The 27,362-nt window shown below is 42.7% G+C and overlaps 1 protein-coding gene across 1 annotated transcript in view; it reads left to right on the plus strand.

The window, feature by feature from the left end:
* Window positions 1-27,362, plus strand: part of LOC119427190 (cyclic nucleotide-gated cation channel beta-1) — a 174,665-nt gene that overhangs the window by 90,549 nt on the left and 56,754 nt on the right. The window contains exons 15-16 of the mRNA XM_037694773.1: window positions 24,857-24,994; window positions 25,080-25,121. Coding sequence (XP_037550701.1) covers window positions 24,857-24,994; window positions 25,080-25,121 — 180 coding nt within the window. The remainder of the gene's footprint in view (window positions 1-24,856; window positions 24,995-25,079; window positions 25,122-27,362) is intronic.

The following is a 27,362-nucleotide window of genomic DNA, read 5'->3' on the forward strand; positions in this document are numbered from 1 at the left end:
ATATATATATATATATAGTTTACTAGATTGTTCAAATAACATTCATATCAAGTTAGATAATTCATCCTCCCCATTAATAATTTAAAATGTTTTCTCTAATCTGAAATAGTTTTCCCCATCTTAAATCATCCTTCTGCCTTTAAGGGACTCTCATAAGAAATGTTTTATACCACTAGTGTATTTTTATTGAATGTTTTTCAGTCTACACCTTAGATTTATCACTGTTTGTCTTTTATGTTTAATACTTTTGTTAAATAACTAATATATAAAGATTGTTCTCTGTCAAGGACACTTAACTTTTATCGAAATATACCATTATAACTGTTTCTAATCTACTAATATATTTATCACAATATTCCCCAAATACTTTTACCCTGGTTGGTTCAATTTCACAGACGTGTTCGAGTTTCCTCGTTTTTTTTTTTATTCTCTTTCACCTGTAATAATTTTAAATCTTGCAAGAAAATAAAAAAACAAGGTCAGTCGACACTGGTAGTCATCTGTTTATCTAGGCGACCAGGCTCCTGTCTGTCTCTGTTCCAGACATAACGACACGATAATCCACACATGAGACTGTGATAAATGAAAAACATCTTTGACCTGTCACATTATCTTCAGAGAGAAGGTCTTTGTGTGTTCATATACTCACATCAACTTGAGTGCGGAGATTTTCTGTTTTCTCTCTGGGCTCCCATTTTGAAATGTACCTGTTGGTCTTTAAAAGCTATTTTAGTAAAATATGTTAATATAAAAAAGTCACTTACCAATTTTTTCACTTTTTGCTTATTGGTGACTTTAATTTGCATGTGTGTTGTCAGGAGAAGCCCTTAGTGAAGAACTTTCTAGATTTATTGGACTCTTTTGGCTTAGCTCAGCAGGTGAACGGTCCCACCCAGGAACACGGTCACACGCTGGACCTCGTTTTAACACGCGATGTCTCTGTTTCTAATTTGAAAATCGGTGACAATGTTTTTTCAGATCACATGCCTGTATTGTTTGACCTCACCCCCCCCCCCCCTGTCATACTGCTAAGACGTGCGTTCCTGCACGTACACGTTCCATTAACCATTTCACTGCTGCTCGTTTTAATGAAGGTTTTAACTCTGAGAAGATCGATCAGCTCTCGGTGTCTCTTACCACCGAGGAGCTAACCTCTCAGTTCAACTCTGCCTGTTTAAATGTTCTGGACGGTGTTGCTCCCCTTAAAACCAGAAAAACGAAACTTAAATCAGAGCCTTGGCTGAATGACGTCACGCGCGCCGTTAGGCGGCAGTGTTGCAGAGCTGAACGAAGGTGGAGGAAGGACAGGCTGCAGGTTTCTTTTCAAATGTTAAGGGAGAGTTGGCGTCACTATCAGAAAACCGTTAAAGCTGCCAAATGTAAATTCTTCTCTGATTTAATTGTCTCCAACTCCCACAACCCCCGAGTTCTTTTCTCCTCCCTGAACTCAGTTCTACACCTCAGTGAGACTTCACCTCTGGAAGCCTCAACTGAGCTGTGTGAAAACTTCCTCCATTTCTTTTTAGAAAAAGTGGCAAACACCCGGGCACTCATTTCTCCACCAGCTCATGATCTGTCCATCCCATCTCAGTGTGTGGCTCTTTTTGACCACTTTGAGCCCATCTCTCTGTCCTATCTGGAGCAGGTAATGTGTAGCATGAAGCCATCTGGTTCCCCCTTTGATGTGGTCCCCCCTCGACTACTAAAGGAAGTTTTTCCTACCCTGGGTCCTTTTATTCTCGCTATTCTGAATAGCAGTTTATCCTCAGGTGTGGTGCCAACAACTTTTAAACATGCTGCTGTCGAGCCCCTCCTGAAAAAACCTAACCTTGACCCCTCAGTCATGTCCAACTTCCAGCCTGTCTCCAGACTCCCATTCACCTCTAAACTACTGGAAAAAATTGTGGAGTCTCAGTTGAAACAGTTTTTGGGGGATCACGCTATCCTAGAGTTATTCCAATCTGGCTTCAAATCTCTCCATAGCACTGAAACTGCTCTACTGAAGGTTTTTAATGACATTTTCATATCCACAGACGCAGGTTATTCTGTGCTGCTTGTCCTATTGGACATTACTTCTGCTTTTGACACCATCGACCACAAGATCCTCATTTCTAGACTGGAGCAGTGGGTGGGCATCGCAGGGTCAGCCCTTAAATGGTTTGGGTCCTACCTCTCTGACAGAACCTTCTGTGTATGAACCATGACATTGACCTTTTCTCTCTAGCCCCGCCAGAGAAACAAAAGGTCACTAATCTGGGGGTGATAATGGACCCGTCCTTAAAACTCAACAGTCACGTAAACATGATGGTCAAATCCTGTTTTTTTCAGCTGAGACGGCTGTCTAAGCTGAAGCCTATACTCTCCAAAAAGAACCTTGAGACAGTGATCCACACCTTCATAACATCTAGGCTTGATTACTGCAATCCACTTCTTTTTGGAATCAGTCAGTCCTCCATTGCTCGTCTACAACTGGTCCAAAATGCTGCAGCCCGATTTTTAACTGGTACAGGCTATAGAGAGCACATCACGCCAGTTTTGGCCTCCCTGCACTGGCTACCCATTCACCTTCGGATCAAATTCAAAATTCTCGTATGTTTTCAAATCACTGAACAGTTCCGCCCCATCCTATCTCACTGATCTTCTGCAGCCATATGTCCCACCGCGCTCTCTGAGGTCAGCAGACCAGATGCTTCTCTCAGTCCCAGAAACCCGTCGTAAGCTCAGAGGTGACAGGGCTTTCTCTGTTGCAGGTCCATGACTGTGGAATGAGTTGCCACTGAGTGTCCGGCAGGCTCCCACACTCTCAGTCTTTAAGTCTCGCTTGAAGACCCACTTCTATTCTCTTGCCTTTAACACGGTGTGATTTGTTTTGGTCCTGTCTGTACTCTACACTGTTGGCCATTTTAGTTAGCTTCTGCTGCTATTTGTATCTGTATTGCTATTTTATGTTTTCCTGTTCGCTGTGCATGTTTGTTTTCTTTTGTACAGCATTTTGGTTGGCCTTGTTGCTGTTTTAAGTGCTCTATAAATAAATTGGTTTGGTATGGTAACTAAGGCTCTTGTCTGTCCCTCAACTTATAAAAACACATTTCCATCACTGCTAAAATCATTGGTTACATACTGTAACCCCAGATTCTATGAGTATAAGCGTAGCCCTTTAAGGCTGTCGCTGATAGGTTTATCCCGATATGCGAAGCATTGCACTGAAAAATTTAGTCCATGCCCACCTGCTGTGTGGGCCCCACCCGGTCTGTATAAATTACGTTAAGAGCGGGAAATCGGCTCCCAAAATAGCTTTTTCTTCAGCCATTTAGGAGCCAGTGAGGCCCGACGCTTAAAGGGCTACGCTTATACTCATAGAATCTGGGGTTACAGTACGTAACCAACGTTCTATTTCGTATAAGCTTCGCCCTTTAAGGCTGTCGCTGATAGGTTAAGGGTGAAGCGGATGTTGTCCACGCCTCACTGGGTCCATTTGAACACCGTATGAAGCAGGAGCTTGCCCAAAAAACGTCTTGTCACTCAGCTCCCCATGTGCGTAATTATGCATTGCATAATTATGTGTGCCATGAACAGACGCATGTTGTATAACTATGCGTTCTGAATGCATGAGTGCCCCGGAAAATTCAACGGGGAGGGAAAAATGCTGAAAAGAGCCATGAACCAACCGGTTTACGGCTGAACAGTATGACCAGATTAATAATAACAGGAGAGCTGATTATTAATTAAATGAACTGAATGGTAACAATAGTCGTGAACTGATTAGTGACAATAGAACCAAAATAACAATCACAATTTGTGATTGATAACAACGTCTCACACTGTAATGCATGCAGACAGATGTGAGTTAAACGGAGTTCCATGAAACAACAATATTCATTCTGTAAACACTAAGGACAGAATATGTCATGGAACGAGCCGTCACATCACGTAGATAAAAGTGAATGAATGAGCAAGGTGTTGACCACGCGGCCGCAGTACAAAATGTCCTGCATTGTCATACCATTATGTAAGGCAGTCGAAGATGCGATACCCCTGGTCGAGTGTGCTCTGAGGTTGACAGGAGGCTCTAAATCTGATGCTCTGTAGGCTTCAGAAATGGCCTCACACAGCCAGTGTGACAAGCGCTGGGTGGATAACGGGCGACCTGCAGATGCATCTCTATAATGTACAAACAAATGTTGACGCATTGCAGCTGTGCACGCTATGCAACACGTCAACGCCCGCACTGGACAGAGGAGATGAAAAGACGCTACTTCTTCTGATCTGTGGGGGGGAGGGAAAAACCCCTCCAACGATATCGCTCTTGATTTAAAAGAGCTCGTGATGTTTTTAGGCATACAAGCTGGGTTTGGTCTTAAATCAGCTGAGCTGCCGTCAGCCTGAATTCTGAGACATGACGGAGTGACAGAGAGGGCAGATAAATCACTCACTCTCTTAGCGGATGTTAAAGCCAGCAGAAGGGCTGTTTAAAGAGACAAGAATTTAAGTGGAACCTGATCCAGAGGCTCAAATGGAGTTTTGATCAGGACCTGCAGGACCAGTGTTAAATCCCACTGTGGAACAAGTGGGTGTGGAACAGGCCTGCGTCTCTGTATACCTTTTAGAAAACGCTTCATCAGCGGATGATTAAAACCTGTTCTGTCTCCGAACCCTTCGTGGCATGAAGAGATGGCTGTAGCGTACGTTTTAATCGTGCTGGACGCCAACTTTCTGTCCATCAGCTGCTGCAGAAAGGACAGCATGCCACCTAATGGACATGAGGTGGCCTCTACACCCTTCTCTGTACACCAGCGCTGAAAAACTGTCCGCTTTGATGTGCACATCGCTGTGGTAGATACAGCACGTGAAACCTGAATTGTGCGCACTACATCCTGTGAGAGACCCATCCTCTCTAAGCAGATCCATTCAGCGGCCAGACCACAGGTGCTGGCCTATTTCTGGGTAACTCCTGATCGCTCCTCCTGCCTGGAGGAGAGCGTCCTCCCTCCATGGCAGTTTCCACGGGCGCCCCGACAGCAGGCGTTGCAGAACTGGGAACCATGGTGCGCTCACGCGTTCGGGGGCCACCAGGAGAGCTGTCAGTCCCTCCTCCTGAACTCGGTTCAGGAACCGTAAAATCAGAGGAGGTGGAGGAAAACGCGTACAGAAGCATTTTGGGCCATGGGCTGTGAGCAAATGCATCCACTCCCAGCGGTGGTTCGTCTCGTGGGCTCAGAGAAAGCCATATTTGACACTGAGCGTTTTCTCGTGTCACAAAAAGGTCCACAGCTGCTATTTCAATCTGAGTCAAAATGCTCCGTCAGAGGATGATTAAAGGTTGTTCTGTCTCTGACAACTTTGAGACAAGAAGAAAACATGGCTGTAGCATACGATAATCGTGCTGGACACCAGATTTCTGTCCATCGACTGCTGCAGAAAAGGACAGCATGTCGTCCAGTGGACATGAAGTGGCCTCTATGCCTTCTCTGTACACCTTTTACAAAATGTTTCATCAGCAGATGATTAAAGCTGTTCTGTCTCGAAAATTTCGTGACAGGAAGAGATGGCCGCAGTGAATGTTTAACACGAGCTGAACACCAGATCTCTGTCCATCAGCTGCTGCAGAGAGGACGGCACACCACCTAGTGAACATGAAATGGCCTCTACACCTTTCTTTGTACAGCAGCGCAGAAAAACTGACCACTTGATGTGAACAGCGCTGTGGTGGTTGTAGCACCTGAATCCTGAATCGTACGCACTACATCTTGAGAGAGATCCATCCTCTCAAAAGGATCCGCACAGCGGCCAGACCATAGGTGCTGGCCTATTCTGATTAACTCCTGATCGCTCCTCCCGCCTGGAGGAGAGCGTCCTCCCTCCACGGCAGGTTCCACGATCGCCCCGATAACAAGTGTCGTAGGCCTGGGAACCATGATGCGTTCACGCACTTGGGACAGAGGAGCTGCCAGTCCCTCCTCTTGAGCTCGGTTCAGAAAACCATAATATCAGAGAGAGAGAGGGAGGTGAAGAAGCATTAGGACCACAGGCTGTGAGCAGACACGTCCACCCCTAATGGTGGATCGTCCCGTGGCTCCACGATAATTATAGTTGACATTGAGCGTTCTCTCGTGTTGCTACACGTCCACAGGCACTCGCAGGATTTCCACCGTGTCTGAGCCATAGCTCTGGGTGGAAGGTCCCAGGTCCCCATGCCGCAAAGGCCCATCTTTGGACATCACATCTGCCCCCTGTTCAGAATACATGAGATGTACCCTACTCCAATGGAGAGCAGATTGGGTGTGCCCCACACAGCATTGGTCTCACAATGTGGCACATGGGTTGAGCGCATACATCTCCTGCCAGTTATGTATGTAACAGTCACTTGCTGTTTGTGTGAATCAAAAACCCTGATGATTCTGCAGCTCAAGGCAAGTGTTGAATCACATTAAAAAAAAAACGTGCGACACTCCAAAAACATTTAAATGAACTGCTGTGTGGAGAACCACAGCGCCCCCATAGCTTGTTAAATGTGTGTGCCTCTGTGAAATCTGACATGTGTGATGTAGGTCTGCTGACGGAAACAGCTGATATCACCCAACCGGTTCACGTGAGTTACACTGCTGCCACCTGTCTGTACAAACTGCTCAGCAGCAGCAGGTGTCCAGATAAAGCAGAATTCTCCTCCCTGCTCTGTGCGGCAACTGCAGAGCGGCTCGGGCACATTAATGGAGTGTTGTTTCTCATAGTTCAAAATTGACAAATCTAGAATAAATCTCATCTTTCCGGTTCGTTGGGACCAGGGAGTGACGAGAGAGGAACCCTGCGTTTTCCTCTCCTTCTGAGACTCTGGAAATTACATTTAAATCAGAATTTCCTGAGCTTCAGCGAAAGGGGACGAGACCTGTTCTAGAAATGACAGAAAATGTCATTAGAGTTCCTCCGCACCAGGTTTGAACTGTACTGCAGCGTGAATCCCCGGAAGAAAATGGTTCGCCTATCCGTCTGGAGCGCGCGTTTATTGCCACTCGTTATAAAGTTATAAAGCGGTCACGCATTTATGCTGTGAAAACTCACATGCATGCTGATGTGAGCTGGTGCGCCCTGAAGGAGAAAGAAAAAAAAACGTGCCCCTGAGCATGCAAATCGTTTGTGCATTTGCTGATGCTGTGGGACGCAGCTCATGTGTTGTGCTCACATTGTGTTCTTCGAGGATGAAGGAGTGGAGCCGCTGTGAGGCTCGTGAAACTGTTGACGCTGTGGGAGTGCGCGTTTGACACCACTGCGATGAAAACGCGTGTCGCTCCTGCCGAGAGTGAGATACGTTACTGGGCTCGTACCGTGGTCTCACGTTAACGTTGACGTGAACGGTGGGCGCTGAGAGCTGCGTGCGCACTTTCATGCCACGGGAGCGCGTGTTGGCACTGCTGGCAGTGAATGAAAACAACCTTAAAAGGTTCATTCGTGATGAGTGTGTGTGATGGGGCCGCTTGTCAGATCATCCGTGCTGACAGCCTGGCTAAAAGACACTTCATCATAAAATGATGTTATTCCACATCTCATGTCATCAACACACCTCCAGCAAACCAACACCTGGATATCCTCCCTTGAGCTCTGTTTGTTGTCCTAGAGGGCCCCCTGTTGGCGAAGTCCGGGAAAAAATGAACTTCCGGATGCCGGGGACGTCTGACGGGAGGGGCTGGTGTAGCAAAGCTGGGGAGGCATTGTGCATCCGTGGAGCATCTTGAAATGATCTCTCACTGATGAAAAGGCCCTCCTACAAAAGCTTCTGTAGCTCTCCTGAGAGGAAGGTGGAGTGATGAGCCAGGAGAACCTCTGGGACCTCGTTTTCTGGCTGCGATGCGGGGCGGCAGACAACAAAAGAGGCGCACCATTTGGGGATGACGTCAGCTGCCCTGCGGACGGAGCGTACTGCAGGGGCCGATAGCATTGTTAGCAAGCAGCTGCTACTAGAGCGGAGCGAGCCAAAGGTCAGAGGGCCCACCGTCTCTTCCCGCCTCTGAACGTGTACGCCAACAGCGTAATGTGTTGTTCGCTGTGGCCGTCTGGAACGCATGCTGGTGAGCTCAGTTGGAGAGCGGTGTCACCGTCTCGGTTATGCTAACCGGAGGCACGGGACGCTGGTCCACCTGGACATCTTGCTCCAATGAAGCCTCTGTCAGGCTTGGCTCCAGGGGGCACTGAGGGACTTTCAGCTCGGTGAACCCCTGCTCTGGAGATGGGTACGGACTGTGGAGACCGGCCCCCCCAATTTACCAGGAAAAACCGTCTGTGGCCTCGCCCGTAGGACGTCCTGTTGGGAAAATGAGGCCAGATGGATCAAGACGGTGAGCCGGAATGGAACCTAGTAAAAACAACCTTCCCGCCGGATCATCTGAACTGGCGGGAAAAGGCGTGGGACGTAAAAAAGGGTCCCTTCATGTCAGCCGCCTCCTGGGTTACACCGGGCAACCCCAGAGGGCGCCGACGGCCAGAAGCGGTGTGATCACCGATGCGAAACGAGGTGGGATGGGGTGAGCATTCACTCAGCCCCCCTCCACCGACACTACGCTCTCCAGGAGGGAATCAGCAGCGGGGGGCTGCAGCTGAGCGCCGCCTGTCCCGTAGGAGCCATCCGATTCGCTCCGAGGGTCGGTGATAAGAGGAAAATTACAAGATGGCGTTGTCCAGCGTGTAGCGACCTGTCACTGAGAAATATTCCTCGGCGCTTACCTTGAAACAAGACTGCTCGTCAGCTTCTCCTCGAGGAGGAGAGCTCACCGGACGACCAGAGGTCGACGTGCCGGGCCAAGCATTCTTAACAAACGTTGGTCATCTACACAACTTTCCTTCTTCGTTCTTCTGACAGTGCTATTAGCTTGCTGAAGAAAAAATGGGAGCCGATTTCCCGCTCTTAACGTAATTTATACAGACCAGGTGGGACCCACACAGCAGGTGGGCGTGGACTAAATTTTTCAGTGCAATGCTTTGCATATCGGGATAAACCCATCAGCAACAGCCTTAAAGGGCGAAGGTTATACGAAATGGAACTATCAATCCCTGTCTTTAACCATAACATCTCCACATGGTCATCTGCAGGCATTCTTCTTCTAGATTCTTTCTAGGAATCATCCAAATACAGGAGTTTATTCTAGGAGTCTGCCTTATCAGGAGCACAGCCTCGAGAAAGAAAAAATGTTGCTCGGGGATGTATTGCTGACCAGTCCGTTTTCATCTACAGACTTAAGGATGCTATAACAAACAGAAACCCGAGGTCATGAACTTCTTTCAAGGAGTTATCAAAAAACTCCTCACAGGCACCCAAAAACCCAATAGTTTTTCTTCGAACTGTCACATGACCACACCTCAACCAGGGCGGCTGTGGCTGAGTGGTTAGAGCAGTCGTCCTCCAATGCAAGAGTTGGGGGTTCAAATCCACCAGCAGTCACATGTCGAAGTGTCCCTGGGCAAGACACTGAACCCCTCATAGCCTCTGATGTGTCCCATCAGTGTATGAATGTTATAAAGCTCTGATTAGTCTCTTTAGAATGATTTGTTCAATTAGCTTTGTAGCGATCTAGTAGACTGCTGTATGAATGGGTAAATGAGGGCAAAGATTGTGTTGTTAAAGTGCTTTGAGTATCTTGATCAGATAGAAAGGCACTATATAAGTACAGTCCATTTACCATTTACCTCTTGACACTTTCCAGACATCCAAGTTTTAACGTGTTTCTAGTAAACAGCGACGGGCATTTACACCCGGAACATCTTTCGGACTGAGCACGCTTCTAGTAAAAGTGATAACATTAGCAAAAATGACATCACAATTTTTACATGGGGCTTTAAACCTTCAGCCACGTCGGATCCTTTGCATGTCATTGACAAACAAACAACAATTTATATACAGGCATTTAAGATCAACTGGACGAAGCTTAAATTTGAAAGAAAAATTAGTTGGTCAGCAAAAACTATCATTCATAGTGCAGAGAGAAAGATGGGGGATGAAAGATGATTAGCTAAAAACTAAAAGTTAACAGTTTTAATCCGGCACCAGGATGGGTCTGGACAACCTGTCAAAAAATAGTTAATAAATACACAGAACAACTTTTAATTTTTGGCACCAGATCTGAGGAAAAGTATCTTATTAAAAATCTCTAAACCCCTTTCGTGTAAAAACCTTTCCCAGCCTCAATACAGGCTCCTAAAAAGCCATCTGGCGGCTGGTCACTCATTTCTTATAACCTTGGTCAAAGATAACAACGAGATGTTGATTTTCCTTATGTTTTGACTAGAGAAGTCAGTGTTAGCTTAACAACAATGACAACACACACATACATTATATTTTTATCAGCACTCCAAGGTTACAAACATATACAACACATTTTACTTAGTTTACTTTAAAACAAAATCTCTAAAATATCCCTCAACTGCCTACTCCAAAAACTAACCTGACCCTATTACTACTCAAATGACTTCACACGATCGTTTCCAGTCCTCCATCGGACTCACTATAGTCCTTCATCGGACTCACTTCAGTCCTCCATCGGACTCACTTCAGTCCTCCATCGGACTTCATCATTGGGGTGTTTATTTTAAGGATACTCCCATTTCAAACAGCACAGCTGTAACCAACATGTTGTTTACCGTTGTGTTGCTGACCAGTCTGACCAGTGCATCCAAATGCAGACCTTAGGTGACGCTAATCGTACAAAGCACCCCGAGGATGCCGTCTTTTTCAAGGGGACAGATCAGGACCCACACATGCACTCCAAACATCATAGAGCCTATCAAACTCCAACAAACTCGATAGAGTTTATCAAACCTTGACAAACCCGACAAGGTTTATCAAACTGTCAAACATCCAACACCCACTGACGCTGTCCGGACATACAATTTTTAACATGTTCAGGAGAACACGACGGGCAGGATACATGGACGTCCGTAGGCCTAACGGTTCACACCAAGATTGGAGTGTCACACCTCACTAATTCACTATAACATAGTCTTCCGCAGGAATCATTAAGGTTGCTGGGTACCACAGGAGAGCCTTTTATTTCACATCTGCAGGCAAAAAAAAAGTGACGCAACAATTTTCATGTGAGGGTAAAATCAACCACGTCAGATCTCAAAATTTGGTAATTAATCAAACGAAAAATTTATGCACGAGCTTTAAATCAAATGGACGATTCTTATTTTCAGGGAAAAATAGCGTTCCGCATGTTTATAACGCTGTCGGACCACTTCTAGTTAGCAAGTTGCTAATGTTTCCGGTTCGTTCCCACGCGCGCCCCAGCGAGAAACGTCCCGTATATAAACTTTTACGTCCGATAAATAAAATAAAAATCCCGTATCATATTGTAATGTTCTACTGCCCTTTAGTCCACAAAAACTGTGTGCACAAAAACCGAAAACAGAGCAGCCTGACTGTCCTTATGGGACACGCAGAAATTCGATTTAACAGGTTTCCTGCTTACCTTATGAGATGATAATAGCCGGCTTGTTCAGTCTGCTCAGACTTGGTCACCTGCCGTTGTGTCACCATTAAAACAAACGAACTGAGCAGCTACCACTTCTACAGACGGGAGACCAGATACGGCACCAACTGTTAAAGACGGGAGCTGGCTGCGGGCCACCGGAACCAGAAACCCCCTCCAGCCCACGTCTTTCCCCCCGGCTCAAACCTCCCTCAAAAGTGGCAACTCTCATTATCACTAAATCAAGGAAACGTCAATTAAGTTTTATCAATTATATTAGAAGGAAAAGATTACAATTTACAGCACTGGACTCTCCGGTCTGTGACACATTCACAGACCCGGAAGAGCCCTGATGTCTCATGTCATTACTCATTTATAGGGCCCTAATTCTCCACCTTCACAGAAGGGGAGCTCAACCTATCAGTGTATGAGGGGACGTGACTAAGTGTGATCTCAGTGGATCTTATGTGGACTGACGTGTTAGGAAGTATATAAGACAGTGCTTCAAAAGCCTTCTACGTGATGTGGCAAGCAGATTAAATTATTTCTTGACTGATATTGAAATCTCAGGGAGACTCTCTTTAGAGTTTGCTGGCCCAGTTTAACCCAGTCAGAACCGGGTCATAATTTCATTATAATCCCGTCGCTGAGCAGATCAAAACCATAGGACCAGTCTAGATTAAAAATATCTTAACAGATGTTTGAAGAGGAAAATTTCCAGATTACAAAAGCTTTACCTGGAGTAATGAAATGGGATCCAGACAATCTCGTATTGATTTCTGGCTTGTATCTAACTATATTAACAAAGACAGCATTATTGTTAATATACATGCCACCCCTCTTACAGATCATAGAGCAATTCACATAAGTATCCAAATTTGTGCTCCTGATAATATACCTTACAAATGTTCTTATTGGAAATTAAATAATTCTTTGCTAAAGCATGAAATGGTTAAAGTTCATATAAATAAACTAATTTTATATTATTGGAATAAGGCTAACAAAGGGAGGTTCTTTTGCGACAATTAGGAACTTTTCAAATTTAAAACTTGCAAATTCTTAAGACAATATAGGAGTTGAATCTCTAAACTGAGGAAAGCTGAAGAGGAAGAAGTAATAAGTAAAATTACCTCTTATTACAAGAAATCACCAGAAGAAATCTTGGAGGAAGATGAGTTAAATTTAATAGAACTTCAAAACAAACTGGACAACTTATATCAACAAAAGGCTGAAGACACCTTTATTAGGTCTAGGAAATGATGGCTAGAAGAAAGAGAGCAAAATTCTGCTTACTTTTTCAGTCTTGAAAAACACAGATCAAAAATAAACTCTATTTATCAACTAAACATTAATGACACTGTAATGAACTATATCTGTCTCTGATATTATTCATAATTTAAACGGATTCTTTCATTTTTCTGGACTGAGTAATATCGTGTTTTGAATAATTAAATGTGGACGGAAACGTGTTTTATCTTTGACTCACCAACAACAGTGGGTCATTTATTTAAAAACGATTTAAACACATCACACATTTACAATAATTGGCAGATTGATTTCAATAAGACAGCTTAATTAATGAGCTTTACAATGAGAACCATACGGCCATGGTATCTCACTTGCAACTAATTACAACAGACATTTATGAAAATATCTGGATGAATTACTGGCAGATAGAAGAGTTTTAAAGATGGGAAAATGAAGTTTAAATGGAGAGAGATGGGTGAGGGAATATGTCTATTATAACCAGAAACAACACGCTCCTTTGGACCCAGCTTAACCCATGGTACACTTCGCAGTTGAAGATCGACTCTTTACCTTTGCAGACGATAGTTCGGCCTCGGTGTAGAGTTGCTTTTCAACGCTTTTCAGCGTCTCCGTAAGGATAGCAGAGACCTCAGGAGTCGTGAGATCATCACAGAACAGACTTCTTCATTGTTCAGAGCGTTCGTCGAGTAGCCACAGCGAGACGTCGTGGCATCGACGGACTCTGGTCATTCCATTAGAAACTGCTCGAACTTCTGTTCTTCTGAACTTTTCGTTCGAGGTTCTCCCTGGAACTCTGGTTCTCTCTGGAACGTTGTTCAGCTTGGAACTATTGTTCTCTTAGTTCCCGTTGTTCTGCTTGGAACTAGGAAGTGTTGACCCTTTTAAAGAGGTCACTTCCGGTTCCTATGAGAACTTCCTGATTGGTTGAAAGAACCAACAGGGGTGTGGTCTTAGTGATGTAAGAGGGTCATTAAAAGTCAAGGAGAAAGAGTAGATTGTTTTAAGAACAGACAGAAAGATGTTTTGAAGAACAGAGACTTTTAGGAGCCGTTTTCCTTCTATCTGTCTGAAAAAGTTAAACATGACATTTCGTTCCGATAAACATGTTTTTGACCGAAACTTGACTTCTAACCCACATCACGACTTGCTCATTTCAGACAGAAGATCAAAAATGCATCATTACTCTTGTAACAGACATTAACTTGATTTCTACTTTGAATGAGGATTAAAAATCATTAATACTGTTTCACAGTTGATTTAAAATGAGTAGTTCACTTCAACATTTAAAATGGTTTGAACTAAACACACTTTTGATTATCAAGACATTTGTAAACTAGTAATGATAATAAAAAAGAGAGTGTTCTTTCAATTGATCAGTGTAGGACACTTAGAAAGTCTCTGGATGAGCTTAATTTGTGTTTCTGGACTCAAATCAATGAAATAACAGTTCTTGTTCCAGGAAGGCCCTCAGGGCCAGATTTTGACCTGAGGCTTAGTTCACTACAACACTATTTCCAACAATCCTAAATAAATTTCAACCCTTTGTGCCAAATTGTATGCTAATTTATACAGCTCAAAATATAAGGAAGAGATTTCAATAACATTTCTTAACAATATTCAAAACTTAAAAACTATCAATGTGGATGATAGAGACTATTGTGACAGCCCTTTTACAGTGGAGGAAATCTCTAAATGCATTACTGCACTTAAGGCTAATAAATCTCCCGGCACAGACGGTTTATCTGCAGAGTTTTATCAATCATTTTCTAATCATATAGCTCCATTTCTCTTACAGGTACTCCTAGAAAGTATAAAGAATAACACTCTCCCTCCTACTCTCACTCAAGGTCTTATAACACTCATTCCGAAACCAAACAAAGACTTACTTTTTATTGATAATTGGAGACCTATATGTCTACTCGATAATGACTATAAGATTATGGCTTTAATACTTGCTAACAGAATTAAAGAGGTCTTGGATACAATTATTGATGAGACACAGTCAGGCTTTATGAAAAACAGACACATCTCTAACAATATCAGACTAGTGTTAGACCTACTTGATTACTCATATTTGGTACCTGATGATAGTTATATTCTCTTCCTGGATTTTTATAAGGCCTTTGACACAATTGAACATCAATTCATTTTTCATTCTTTGAAAAAATTTGGTTTTGGAAATTTTTTTTGTAAAGCTGTCGAAACCTTGTACTCCAATGTCAACAGTTCTATTAAAATGCCAAATGGCTCCACCCCTAGATTTGAATTAAAATGTGGTATTTGCCAAGGCTGTCCCATTTCACCATACTTTGTTCACAAATTCTTACAACTCATATTTCCAATAGTGCTGTACAAGGAATCACCATAGCTAATACAGAACTTATTATCAGCCAGCTGGCTGATGACACCACTATTTTTTTAAGGAATGAAAACCAGATCTCGCTTGCCTTAGATGTGATTAGTGACTTTTCCAATGCCTCTGGTTTATGCTTAAATTAAAAAAAATGTGAATTACTAGCAATTAAAGACTGTTCATCAAATTTTATTTGTAATATCCCTGTTAAACAAGAAGTCACTTATTTAGGACTTTTAATCTCTAAAGTCCAAAAGTTAAGATGCTCTTCTAATTTTACATCGATTATACAAAAACCCAAAACTAAACTAAACCAGTGGCTGCAGAGGGACTTATCTCTACAAGGTAGAGTGCTGCTCACTAAAGCTGAAGGATTATCCCAATTGACATATGCTGCTCTCTCCTTACATTTAGATAATAAAATTAGTAAAAATATTGACCGTATGCTTTTTAATTTTATATGAAAAAAACGTACACACTATATTAGGGAAACTGTTGTTATGAATAACTACAATTCAGGTGGGCTTCATTTTTTGGATTTCTCTACCCTAAAAAACACATTCAAAATTAACTGGGCTAAACACTTTCTTAAGAATCTGACTTATATCTGGAACCTTAAACCATATCATGTTTTCCTGTGCTTTGGTGGCTTTAATTTAATTTTAAATTGTAATTACAATGTTGAGAAACTTCCTGTAAAACTTTCATCCTTCCATAAGCAGGTGCTCTTAGCTTGGACCCTCATTTATAAACAAAATTTCTCACCACACAAATACCTCATCTGGAACAACAGAAATATTTTATTTAAAAACAGGTCACTCTTCCTTGAGACTTAGGTTCAAAATGGGATCCTACTGGTGGCTCAGCTGGTTAATAAGGATGGACTACTACTCACCTACAATGAATTCTGCTCACTACATAATTTCCCAGTTAGTCTCCAAGAATTCTCAATGGTGGTTAGCGCTATACCCTCTGGCACCTTAATATTGTTTAAAAACACCAACAGTTCTCTGTCTACGCCGGTTATTCTCCCTGGTCCAGCTGAGTCATCAGTGGGGAAAACCTGCTTTTTACAGCAGCATGGTAACAACAATAAGAGAATACGCAGGTTGTTCTAAGAAGGCATCGTTTCTCGTCCATATATAACATCTTATTGGAGCCGTTATATTCCAGATATCAACTGGAAGACAGTCTGGATGACTCCCCATAAATATTTAATTATAAATAAGGTGAAGGAAGTTTCATTTAAAATTCTTCATAAAATTTACCCCGCTAAACATTATATGATAACATTTAAAAGAGACATCAGTATTGATTGTAGTTTTTGTGGTGACCTTCCAGAAACTGTGACACATCTTTTTTGGCACTGCCCTTTCACACGAAGGTTTTGGAAGGAGTTTAGCAGGTTTATTAATAACCATATTTTAAGGAATTTTTCCTTACGTTGGGAAAATATTTTAATTTATTTTTCTAGATTCCCCAGAAAGGATGCTAAATGTTTTTTAATAATAAACTTGCTAATTCTTTTGGCCAAATTTTTCATTTATACATGTAAATTTACTAACAAAACGTCATGCTTTCTTCATTTTATTAAGGATGTGGAATTATATGTAAAGTTAATAACAGACTACCAACAAAAAGGCCCTTAGGACAATTTCTATATGTAAATATTTGCAAATATTTGTTTAAAAAACACACCCCTGGTTTTTGTTCATGTAAGTGTTGAGTTCGTCTGTATACTCCAGCCTTTTGTTTGTTGTATACTTGTCATTTGCTTTAATAAAGATTATTAAAATATATATATATATATATATATATATATATTAAAAAAAAAAAAACTAAGACGTTTGTGAGCTGTGTTGAATATTTTTAAAACAATGTCTGTTTGTTTCCAAGGGAATAGATTAATTTTATTTTAACAGTTTCAAACACAAAAACAGAGGAATTATGTTTGTTTGAGATGAGGTGAACTCTTTTTTTGTTTGCTTGAGCTGAGGTGTTCTTTTTCTGAGGTGGTGTTCCCCTACATTAATAAATTAAATACTAATTTTTAAAGTTAATTTCCAAAACCAGGTATGTGGCTAATTCACCATGCCATAGTAAGACGAGCCAGGCGCACAGAGAGTGCGCCCAAACATCAGCTCATGCAGAAATCTGGCAAAACAGGCACCGGCATCCTGAAGCAATTTTTTCATTCATTCATTCAACCTTTATTTAGACATGTTAATCCCATTGAGCCTCGAGGACTACAAGAGAGACCTGATTTCAAAAAAGAACGATGACAACAATGGACAACAATGACAAAAATAGACAATCATAAAAAAAAGGCATACAGATTTTTTTTTTTTTTACAAATTAAAATAAGATGGCAAAAAAAAGTAGCAAAATCAGCTACATTATAAGGCAAATGTAGAAAACTAAAAACAGGAACATGTCTGCATTGGTTCTTGCCAGAAGTCCAACAGATTCTTAAAGCCACTTAGAGAGGTCAAGGTTGAGAGCTTCAGATCTTTTTGCAAGATATTCCAGGAAACCGGAGCAGAGTAGGAGAAGGCTCTTTTGCCAAGTTCAGTCCACACTGACGGGACACTGCAGGTAATAATGTCCTGAGAGCGCACGCTACTGCACTCACACAGAGAAATGTAGGAATCATAGGCGTCGCAACCATTATATGTGAAGGGGACAAGTCCCCCCCACATTAAAAAAACGTTCATTTGGACCCCCCCACTTTTACTATAAAACATTAGTTCAGGCGGCGCAGTTTCTCTTTCTTTGTGAACAAATCCATTCCACTTGATTAATGGGAGAATACTCAAGCTACTAAAACTCCACTCCAGGTTTTCCTGGTTACCTCCAACTCTCCACCGTCTCCACCTGCCTCTTGCCTCGGCAGAAAACGCGTACAGGTGAAGGAGGTGGTGGTACCTGTGTTACTCACTCGACAGTTTAGCAGCTTAGTGCGAGCAGTGGTTGACCAGGGGTGTTGATCACAAACATATATTCATGTTAGGAGGATGTTTGAGAGGAGCGCTATGTCTGTAGCATCTTAGCTTAGCAGTAAATGGTGACGCTGAAAGACGCTGCAAGTGTAAGAGACTGTGTGTTCAGGTGCATTAAAGTTGAAATGTCTTTAAACCCCCACACCTTATTGTCCTCAAGCTTCATGAGAAACATCATTTAGATGAGGATTGTTGAACACAAGTAAAAAAAAAAATCCATTGGTGATGTTTGTTATTTCTCTATAAAGACAAATAGTGCTGATCTGAGGCTCTGTATTAAAGTGTATTAAAGTTAAAATGTCTTTAAAATCCACAGATGAATTTACACAAACTTGGTGAGAAACTTGCTTTAAATGTGTGGAATTAAAGGAAATCTAGGTGAAATGCTGCTTTTTTGTACAATAGTTAACACCTTTTTTTAAGGGCGCACACGTGCACGTGCGCGCACACACGCGCACACATGCGCACACACACACCTACACACATCATTGTGCCCCCCCACATTACGGATGCTTCTGACGCCCTTGGTAGGAAGAGATGTATGAAGGCAACAGACCAAGAAGTGATTTAATTCAATTCAATTCAGTTCATTTATATAGCGCCAAATCACAACAAAGTTGTCTCAGGGCACTTTACAGGAACATTCACATACATAAAAGCCAATTAGTAAAGTTCTCCATCTAAGGAATCCAGCAGACAAGTTGAATCTTGGCTTCATTGCAGTCTCCCATCCTGAGCAAGCACAGTGGCAACAGTGGAAAGGAAAAACTCAATTTTAAAAAGAAGAAACCTCCAGCAGAACCAGGCTCAGGACAAGCGGCCATCTGCTTTGACCGGCTGGTTTGAGGACAGGAAGGAGAGACAGACGAACATAGAATGGTAGGTCCAGGTATAGGTCCAGGTGTATCTGAAAGACAAAAAAACATGTTAAGGATAGAAAAAATAATTACAAATACAAAACAGGTTGAGCAGAGTAAGTAAAGACAGTAGCAGAGTGAAAAATGTGGTCAGTTTGTCCTCCAGCAGTCTAAGCCTATAGCAGCATAACTAAGGGACAGCTCAGGAATCCCAAGCCGACCTTAACTATAGGATTTAGCAAAAAGGAAAGTCTTAAGCCTAGTTTTAAAACTGGATAATGTGTCAGCCTTACGGACAGAGATTGGAAGTTGGTTCCACAAGAGAGGAGCCTGATAACTGAAAGATCTGCCTCCCATTCTGTTTTTGTAAATTCTAGGAACCACAAGTAAACCTGCTGCAGTCTGCGAGCAAAGTGCTCTGTTAGGAAAATATGGAACAATAAGATCTGTAATATAAGATGGAGCCAGGTTGTTGAGAGCTTTGTAGGTTAGAAGTAAGATTTTGAATTCTATTCTGGATTTGACAGGGAGCCAATGGAGAGAAGCTAAAACTGGAGAAATATGATCTCTCCTACTAACTCCGGTTAAGACTCTGGCAGCAGCATTTTGGATCAACTGAAGACATTTTAAGGAAGTATTTGGACATCAAGATAATAAACCATTGCAATGGTCCAGTCTAGACGTGACAAATGCATGGACCAGTTTTTCTGCATCATTTTTAGATAAGATGTTTCTAATTTTAGCAATATTACGCAGATGGAAGAAGGCAGTTCTAGTAAAGTTTTTAATGTGGGGGATAAAAGACATATCCTGATCAAAAATAGCACCAAGATTTTTAACATTAGTGCTGGAGGCCAGATTGACGTCATCTGAGGGAGAAAGACTGATGACTTCATTCCTAAGGTGCTCAGGTCCAAAAACTAAAACCTCAGTCTTGTCTGTGTTCAACAGGAGAAAATTAAGAGTCATCCAGGTTTTTATGTCTTTAAGACATGCTTGTAGTCTAGGTAGCTGATTGGATTCATTGGGTTTAATGGACGAATATAAATGTGTGTCATCAGCATAACAATGAAAATTTATCCCATGCTTTTTAATAACTTTACCTAATGGAAGCATATATAAAGTAAAGAGTATTAGCCCAAGCAATGAGCCCTGAGGAACTCCATGACTAACTTTGATGTATGAAGAAGATTTATTATTTACATTTACAAACTGGAATCTATCATTTAGATATGATTTAAACCATTTTAGAGCTGTTCCTGTAATCCCAATATCATATTCAAGCCTCTGTAGTAAAATATTGTGATCAACCATATCAAATGCAGCACTGAGGTCTAACATGACCAGTATAGACACAAGTCCATTGTCTGAGGCCATGAGAATATCATTAGTGACTTTTACTAGTGCTGTTTCTGTGCTATGATAAGCTCTAAACCCTGACTGAAACTCTTCAAACAGATTATTTCTTTGTAGATATTCACGCAACTGACCTGCAACTATTTTCTCTAGAATTTTTTAGATGAAAGCTAGATTAGATATAGCTCTATAGGTGGCCAGAATTTCTGAATCAACGTCAGTCTCCTTAAGTAAAGATTTAATTACAGCAACCTTAAAGCTCTGTGGTACATAACCATCCATTAAAGACAAATTAAGTAGATCCGAAATGTGAACATTAATTAGGGGAAATACCTCTTTAAACAGTCTGATTGGGTTGGGATCTAACAGACATGTGAATGGTTTGGATGAGGTTATTATTTTTGACAATTCAGAGAGCTCAACAGGACAAAAACTGTCCAAACATAAATCAGGCTCTAGTGAAATTTTTAAAGTTGCCTCATTTGACAGGGGACTAGAGATAGTAGAAGGAAGGATGGTTTTAAGTTTCTCTCTAATTTAAATAATTTTATTTATAAAGAATCTCATGACGTCATCACTACTTATAGTTGTATGGTTCAACAGAAATGGGACTTTTAATTAGTCTAGCAATAGTACTAAACAGAAACCTAGGGTTATTTTTATTCTCCTCTATTAAAGATGAGTAATATAAAGTTCTAGCTTTACGGAGTGCTTTTTTTATGTGTTAGCAGACTATCTTTCCAAGTTAAATAAAATTCTTCAACATTAGTAGAGCGCCATTTTCTCTCCTGGTTTTGAGATGCCTGCTTTAAAGTACATAACTCAGAATTGAACTAAGGAGCCAGTTTCTTCTGATTGATTACTTTCTTTTTCATTGGAGCAATTTTATTAAGTGAAGTTTGCATTGAAGTTGTAAGATGATCAACTAGATGATCTAAGTCACTGTTCTCTGATGCATTACTCTGCAAGAAAGAGGAAAACATCGATGGAAGAGATCGTTTAAAGATTGTTTGGAGAGGCCATGAAGAATGATTTCCGCATGGCTTCAAGGCGATTCTGGTCCACCATCCGGCATCTCAGTGGGGGGAAGTGTTATACCACTAACACTGTTTATAGTGGGGGTGGTGTGCTGCTGACCTCAACTCGGGATGTCGTGGGTCGGTGGGCAGAATACTTTGAAGACCTCCTCAATCCATCGGCATGTCTTCCACTGAGGAAACGGAGCCTGGGGACTCTGGTTCGGGCCCTCCAATCTCTGGTGCTAAGGTCACCGAGGTGGTTAAAAAGCTCCTCGGTGGCAGGGCCCCAGGGGTGGATGAGATTCGCCCTGAGTTCCTTAGAGCTCTGCGTGTTATAGGGTTGTGTTGGCTTATACGACTCTGCAATATTGCGTGGATATCGGGGGAAGTTCCCCTAGATTGGCAGACTGGGGTGGTGGTCCCCCTATTCAAAAAAGGGGACCCTAGAGTGTGTTCCAACTACAGGGGGATCACGCTCTTAAGCCTCCCTGGTAAGGTCTATTCAGGGATTTTGGAGAGGAGAGTCTATCGAATAGTCGAACCTTGGGTTCATGAGGAGCATTGCGGTTTTCGTCCTGGTCGTGGAGCACTGGATCAGCTCTACACTCTCAGCAGGGTCCTGGAGGGTGCGTGGGAGTTTGTCCAACCGGTCTACATGTGCTTTGTGGACTTGGAGAAGTCGTTCGACCGCATCCCTCTGGGAACCCTGTGTGGGGTACTCTGGGAGTATGGGGTACCAGGCACTTTGATATGAGCTGTTAGGTCCCTGTGTGACCGGTGTCAGAGCTTGGTCTGCATTGCCGGCAGTAAGTCGGGCTCATTCCCAGTGAGAGTTGGATTCTGCCGTGGTTGCCCTTTGTCACTGATTCTGTTCATAAAAGTTATGGACAGATTTTCTAGGTGCAGCCAAGGTGTTGAGGGAATCCGTTTTGGTGGCCTTAGGATCACGTCTCTGCTTTATGCAGATGATGTGGTCCTATTGGCTTAATCAAATTGTGAGCTACAGCTTTTGCTGGAGCAGTTTGCAGCTGAGTGCGACATAGCCGGGATGAAGATCAGTTTCTCCAAATCCGAGACCATGGTCTTGAGTCAGAAAAAGGTAGATTGCCCTCTCTGGGTCAGGGTCCTGCCCCAAGTGAAGGAGTTCAAGTATCTTGGGGTCTTGTTCACGAATGAGGGGAAAATGGAGCGTGAGATCGATAGGCGGATAGGTGCAGCATCTGCAGTGAAGCGGGCACTGTACAGGTCTGTCGTGGTGAAGATAGAGCTGAGTCAAAAGGTGAAGCTCTCAATTTACCAATCAATCTACGTTCCTACCCTCATCTATGGTCATGAGCTTTGGGTTGTGACCGAAAGAACGAGTTCTCGGATACAAGCGGCTGAAATTAGCTTTCTCCGCAGGGTGTCTGGGCTCTCCCTTAGAGATGGGGTGAGAAGCTTGATTATCTGGGAGGGACTCAGAGTAGAGCCGCCGCTTCTCCACGTCGAGAGAAGCCATTTGAAGTGGCTCGAGAATCTGGTTAGGATGCCTCCTGGACGCCTCCCTGGTGAGGTGTTCCGGACACGTCCCACCAGTTGGAGACCCAGAGGAAGACCCAGGACACGCTGGAGGGACTATGTTTCTCGGCTGGCCTGGGAACGCCTCGGGATTCCCCTGGAGAAGCTGGGCCTCCCTACTTAAGCTGCTACCCCCGCAACCCGACCCCAGATAAGCGGAAGAAAATGGATGGATGCATGGATGGATGGATGGATGGAGTTGATCAGTTTTTCTAGAACCTTGGCTAAAATGCAGAGTTTAGAGATTGGCCAATAGTTGTTCAGTGAGGTGGGGTCACCTCCCTTCAGCAAAGGAAGAACAAAGGCTGTTTTCCAAGCATCTGGAATGGAGTTTGGGCTTATGGACAGGTTAAAGATGTGGGACACAGGGACTAGACAAATTGGTTGCAGTAACTCGGAGAAACAAAACGGCAGTGGTCCAGATTCAGCTGGCCAGATGTCGAAAACATAAGACCTGCTGACACACACACATGCAGACTCGCACATACACACAGAAGGAGGAAGAGAAAAGAAGGCTGGCGTTCATCATAACTAAGGCCAGAACAGCACGTGCCACGCCGGCGATCTGCCGCTCAACTGCAACTAAACCCCACATGGGTTGCGAGCCATGTATTGGGAGCAAGAAGAGGAAACAAGATGCCAGAACAAGCATCGCAGCTTCCTTTTATATCCCGCCCACCTCATTTAACCAGAACTGACGTTTCAATAGCAATGTATATTTCTATGCTGCTGCACTAACAAAATATATTTTATGTCATTAAACAACTTGTCAGATTCCAAAAAAGTTCAATCTGGTCCTCTGGACATTCAAAAAACCAAAAAACAAAACAAAGCAAAAAAAATGTAGATATGTTTTCTACCTGGATTATTGAGCATGCATCAGGATAACTTGTCAGATTCTTCTCTTGTGAGCATGCGTGTTGAAATCAAAGTCCGCACAACCTGTTGGATGATGTTTCCTTGTCAATCTTTACGTGAAACAAAACATGTTAGTCATTTTACCAGGAGTGGGATGGGACAGGATTTTTTTTTTTTTACTCTGGACCAGGATTGGGATGGGACGAGATTTATTTATTTTTTCTGTGGGAGTGGGATGGGACATGGGATTAAAAGACTACATATTTTTTAAAGTCGGCATTAACATGATCAAAGTTGAGCTGACCAGCCTTGAAAGAGGTAAAAAGTTCTTAAACTTCAGATGGACTGCTGCCAGTGATCCATCAGCCCAAATGGACATTCATTCGCTCAGCAGACGTGCACAGCCGAGACCCAAACAGGTGAGGTCGCAAAATATCTGACATGTCGGTGCAGGATGCAGGCAGAAGCAGGGGAAGCATTTAATGCGCTTTGATAGCTCTTCAGCTCTTCAGCTCTGATCTCCTGCCCCCTCAGCTGTGTACATCTGCCAACCGTTAATAATAGTCAGTGGTATAAGCATTCAAAGCTTAATTAAAAATGTCAGTTTTTTTTCTGGGTTCGAACCTGTAATTACTGTTAATTCGTCAAATCGGGTGGGGTTCGGAGATGATGGCTGCGGGCTGGGGCTGGTTCGGTTTGGATTATTTGGACCCGAGTGTAACTCTATTTTAATGTCACTTTAATTGGTGATATGTGACTTATCTGTGCTGCTGATGTTGCTGATCTCATGCTGCTGTATCCATACTCATCTACTCACCACACACTCATGTTCGGGCTGCTGTGTAATATACAGTTTTATTTTACATTAGTGTTTAGTGTATATCTTAGATCTTTTAGCATTTGTTTAGTGTATATCAGTTTACATCTCAGATCCTTATTTACTGTTTTTTTATACTTTATATTTTTGCTATTTTTGGGTGTAATTGGGACTCTGAGTACACCGTTTTGTTCCACGTGATGCCAGTGACAATAAAGAACCTTGAACTTGAGATGACCTCTTTATAAAGTCCAAGTTAACAGTTTTGTACTTTATTTAGCTCAGCCTATAGAAATGTGTTATTTCTTCTTGTTTCAGGCTGCAGCAGGAGCGTCTGGAAGCAGCCCGTGTTGCTGAGGAGATGGCCAGGAAGGCAGCAGAGGAGGCCGTCCGACTACTTGAGGTTGAGCAGTCGGCTAAGATCATCATACAAACTCTGCCGGAATCCAATGAGCCGTGAGTGCGATGAACACGGATGGATAAACTGAGGTTCAGGTTGGCACTGATGAATGTGAGCTGAGCTTCTGCTGATTCCCAACAGACTGCCCAACATCCTGGAGGAGGAAAATGAAGATGATCCAGAGTAAGTCGATCTTCCTGCTGAAGCCATGAATTATTCTCTGTCGCTGCGACAGATTTCCATCATATTAAAAAATTAGGAGGAAGAACGTGTTTTGTTGTGGACTTGGTATAACCATCCAACCTGCCGATACAGGGATTAAACTGATGCTGCTTTCAACTGATAATGAGAACCAGAGCTACAGTTTACCATACCATACCATTTTATTTATAGAACACTTAAAACAGCGACAAGGCCAACCGAAGTGCTGTACAGACAGAACAACAGACAACACACAAAGCGATATACAAAATTTTTTCATTCATTTTCATTCAACCTTTATTTAGACAGGTAAATCCCATTGAGCCTCGAGGACTCATTTACAAGAGAGACCTGAAGTATGAATTAAAAAAAAAATAAAAAAAATAAAAATGAAGTAAATCAGAATATAGACATAAAAACCATGCAGATAATAAATATGATGACAAACCAGTGTAGAGCATACAGGTTCAAAACACAGAGCCTCTGGTGTTGAAAGCTACTGTTTAGTAGTGGGTTTTTAAACGGGATTTGAAAACCGAAAGGGAGGGGGCCTGTCTGACAAGCAGAGGTAACTCGTTCCAAAGTCTTGGGCCTGCGACAGAGAAGGCCCTGTCACCTCTGTGCTCAAGACGAGTTCCTGGAACTGTGAGGAGCAATTGGTCTGCTGACCTCAGGGAACATGGAGGGACATACGGTTGTAGCAAATCTGAGAGATGGGGGGTGCGAAACTGTTCAGCGATTTGTAGACATACAGGAGTATTTTCAACTGGATTCGAAGTTGAACCGGTAGCCAATGCAGTGAGGCCAAAACTGGTGTAATGTGCTCTCTTTTGCCTGTACTGGTAAAAATCGGGCTGCTGCATTCCATTCAAAATTCAATTCAATTCAAAAATACTTTATTAATCCTAGAGGAAAATTATTTGTTGTTGTAACTTGTTATCCTCATTTCATTGAGATGTTATAGATACAGATGGCTGTAGGCAGGAAGGATCTCTTGTAAAGGTCCATCCCACAGTGGATCCTAAGAAACTGGCTGCAGATGCCATCTGATCCGTCCACCCAGACTCGGCTGGCTTCTCGGTTCCCCTGGGCTGTAGGACCGCCCAAATGCTGGGCAGAACTCCTCCCAGAGCGATGGCCACTCCTCCCAGCAGTCTGCCGAGCTCCTCGTAGCTGCGGACAGCCAACTTTAGGTGCCGAGGAGGGACGATCCTGTCCTTCCACTGTCATGAGCCGTGTTTCCTGCTAGTTCCAGGATCTCAGTGGTCAGGCACTCGAGCATAGCTGGCAGGTAGATGAGAATGCATCCACAGAACATCCTTTTCAACTCACTTGAGATTTGGGGCTGTAGTTGAGATATTTTTTGAGATGTTAATCAGCTGTTGTTGGTTGTAGAAAACTGCCTTGTTGCCATGGTTACGCATCATAACAAATGTCCAAAACTAAAAAAGTTTCAGTAAAAATCCTTTCAGCTACACAGCATATGATACCAGAGGAAACAATCATCCAAAAAAATGTGATTTACATCCAGAAAAAGAGGAATTAAAGTTTCCAAAAGCAAAATCTCCAAATGAAAGTAACAGAGCTGCTCCAACATGCAGCCACCTTGAGCGGCACAATTCTAGAAAATTCTGGACCAGTTGTAGTCGTGCAATCGAGGTCTGACTGATACCAAACAGGAGTGAATTGTAGTAAACAAGCCTAGATGTAATGAATGCATGTATTACTGTCTCCAGGTTATTTTTGGACAATATGGGCTTCAGTTTAGACAGCCACCTCAATTGGAAGAAATATGATTTAACAATCATGCTTACATGATTGTTAAGTTTCAGGGAAGGGTCCATTATCACTCCCAGATTAGTGACTCTTTGTTTTCCTGACAGGGATAGAGTGGAAAGGTCGATGAAGTGGTTTGTGATCGTGTCATTGGGAGGGAACAACATGACTTCAGACTTCTTTTTATTAAAACTTAAGTTTAAAGCCATCCAGTCCCTGATGTCAGCCAGGCAGTCGAGCAGAGGTTGAAAAGAGCATGTACCATTGTGTCTTGGGAGAAGTAAATTTGACAGTCATCGGCGTAGAAGTGAAAGGGTATGTTGTGTTTCTGGAAAATAGCATCAAGTGGCAGCAGGTATAAAGAGAATAGGAGGGAACCCAGGATGGACCCCTGCGGAACTCCCCATTTAAGCTCTGTCGCTGCAGAACTAAAATCCTTGATGGAGA

This window comes from Nematolebias whitei, chromosome 2 (assembly GCF_014905685.2).
Source record: "Nematolebias whitei isolate Nwh7 chromosome 2, NemWhi1, whole genome shotgun sequence".
In the NCBI taxonomy this organism is placed as follows: Eukaryota; Metazoa; Chordata; class Actinopteri; order Cyprinodontiformes; family Rivulidae; genus Nematolebias; species Nematolebias whitei.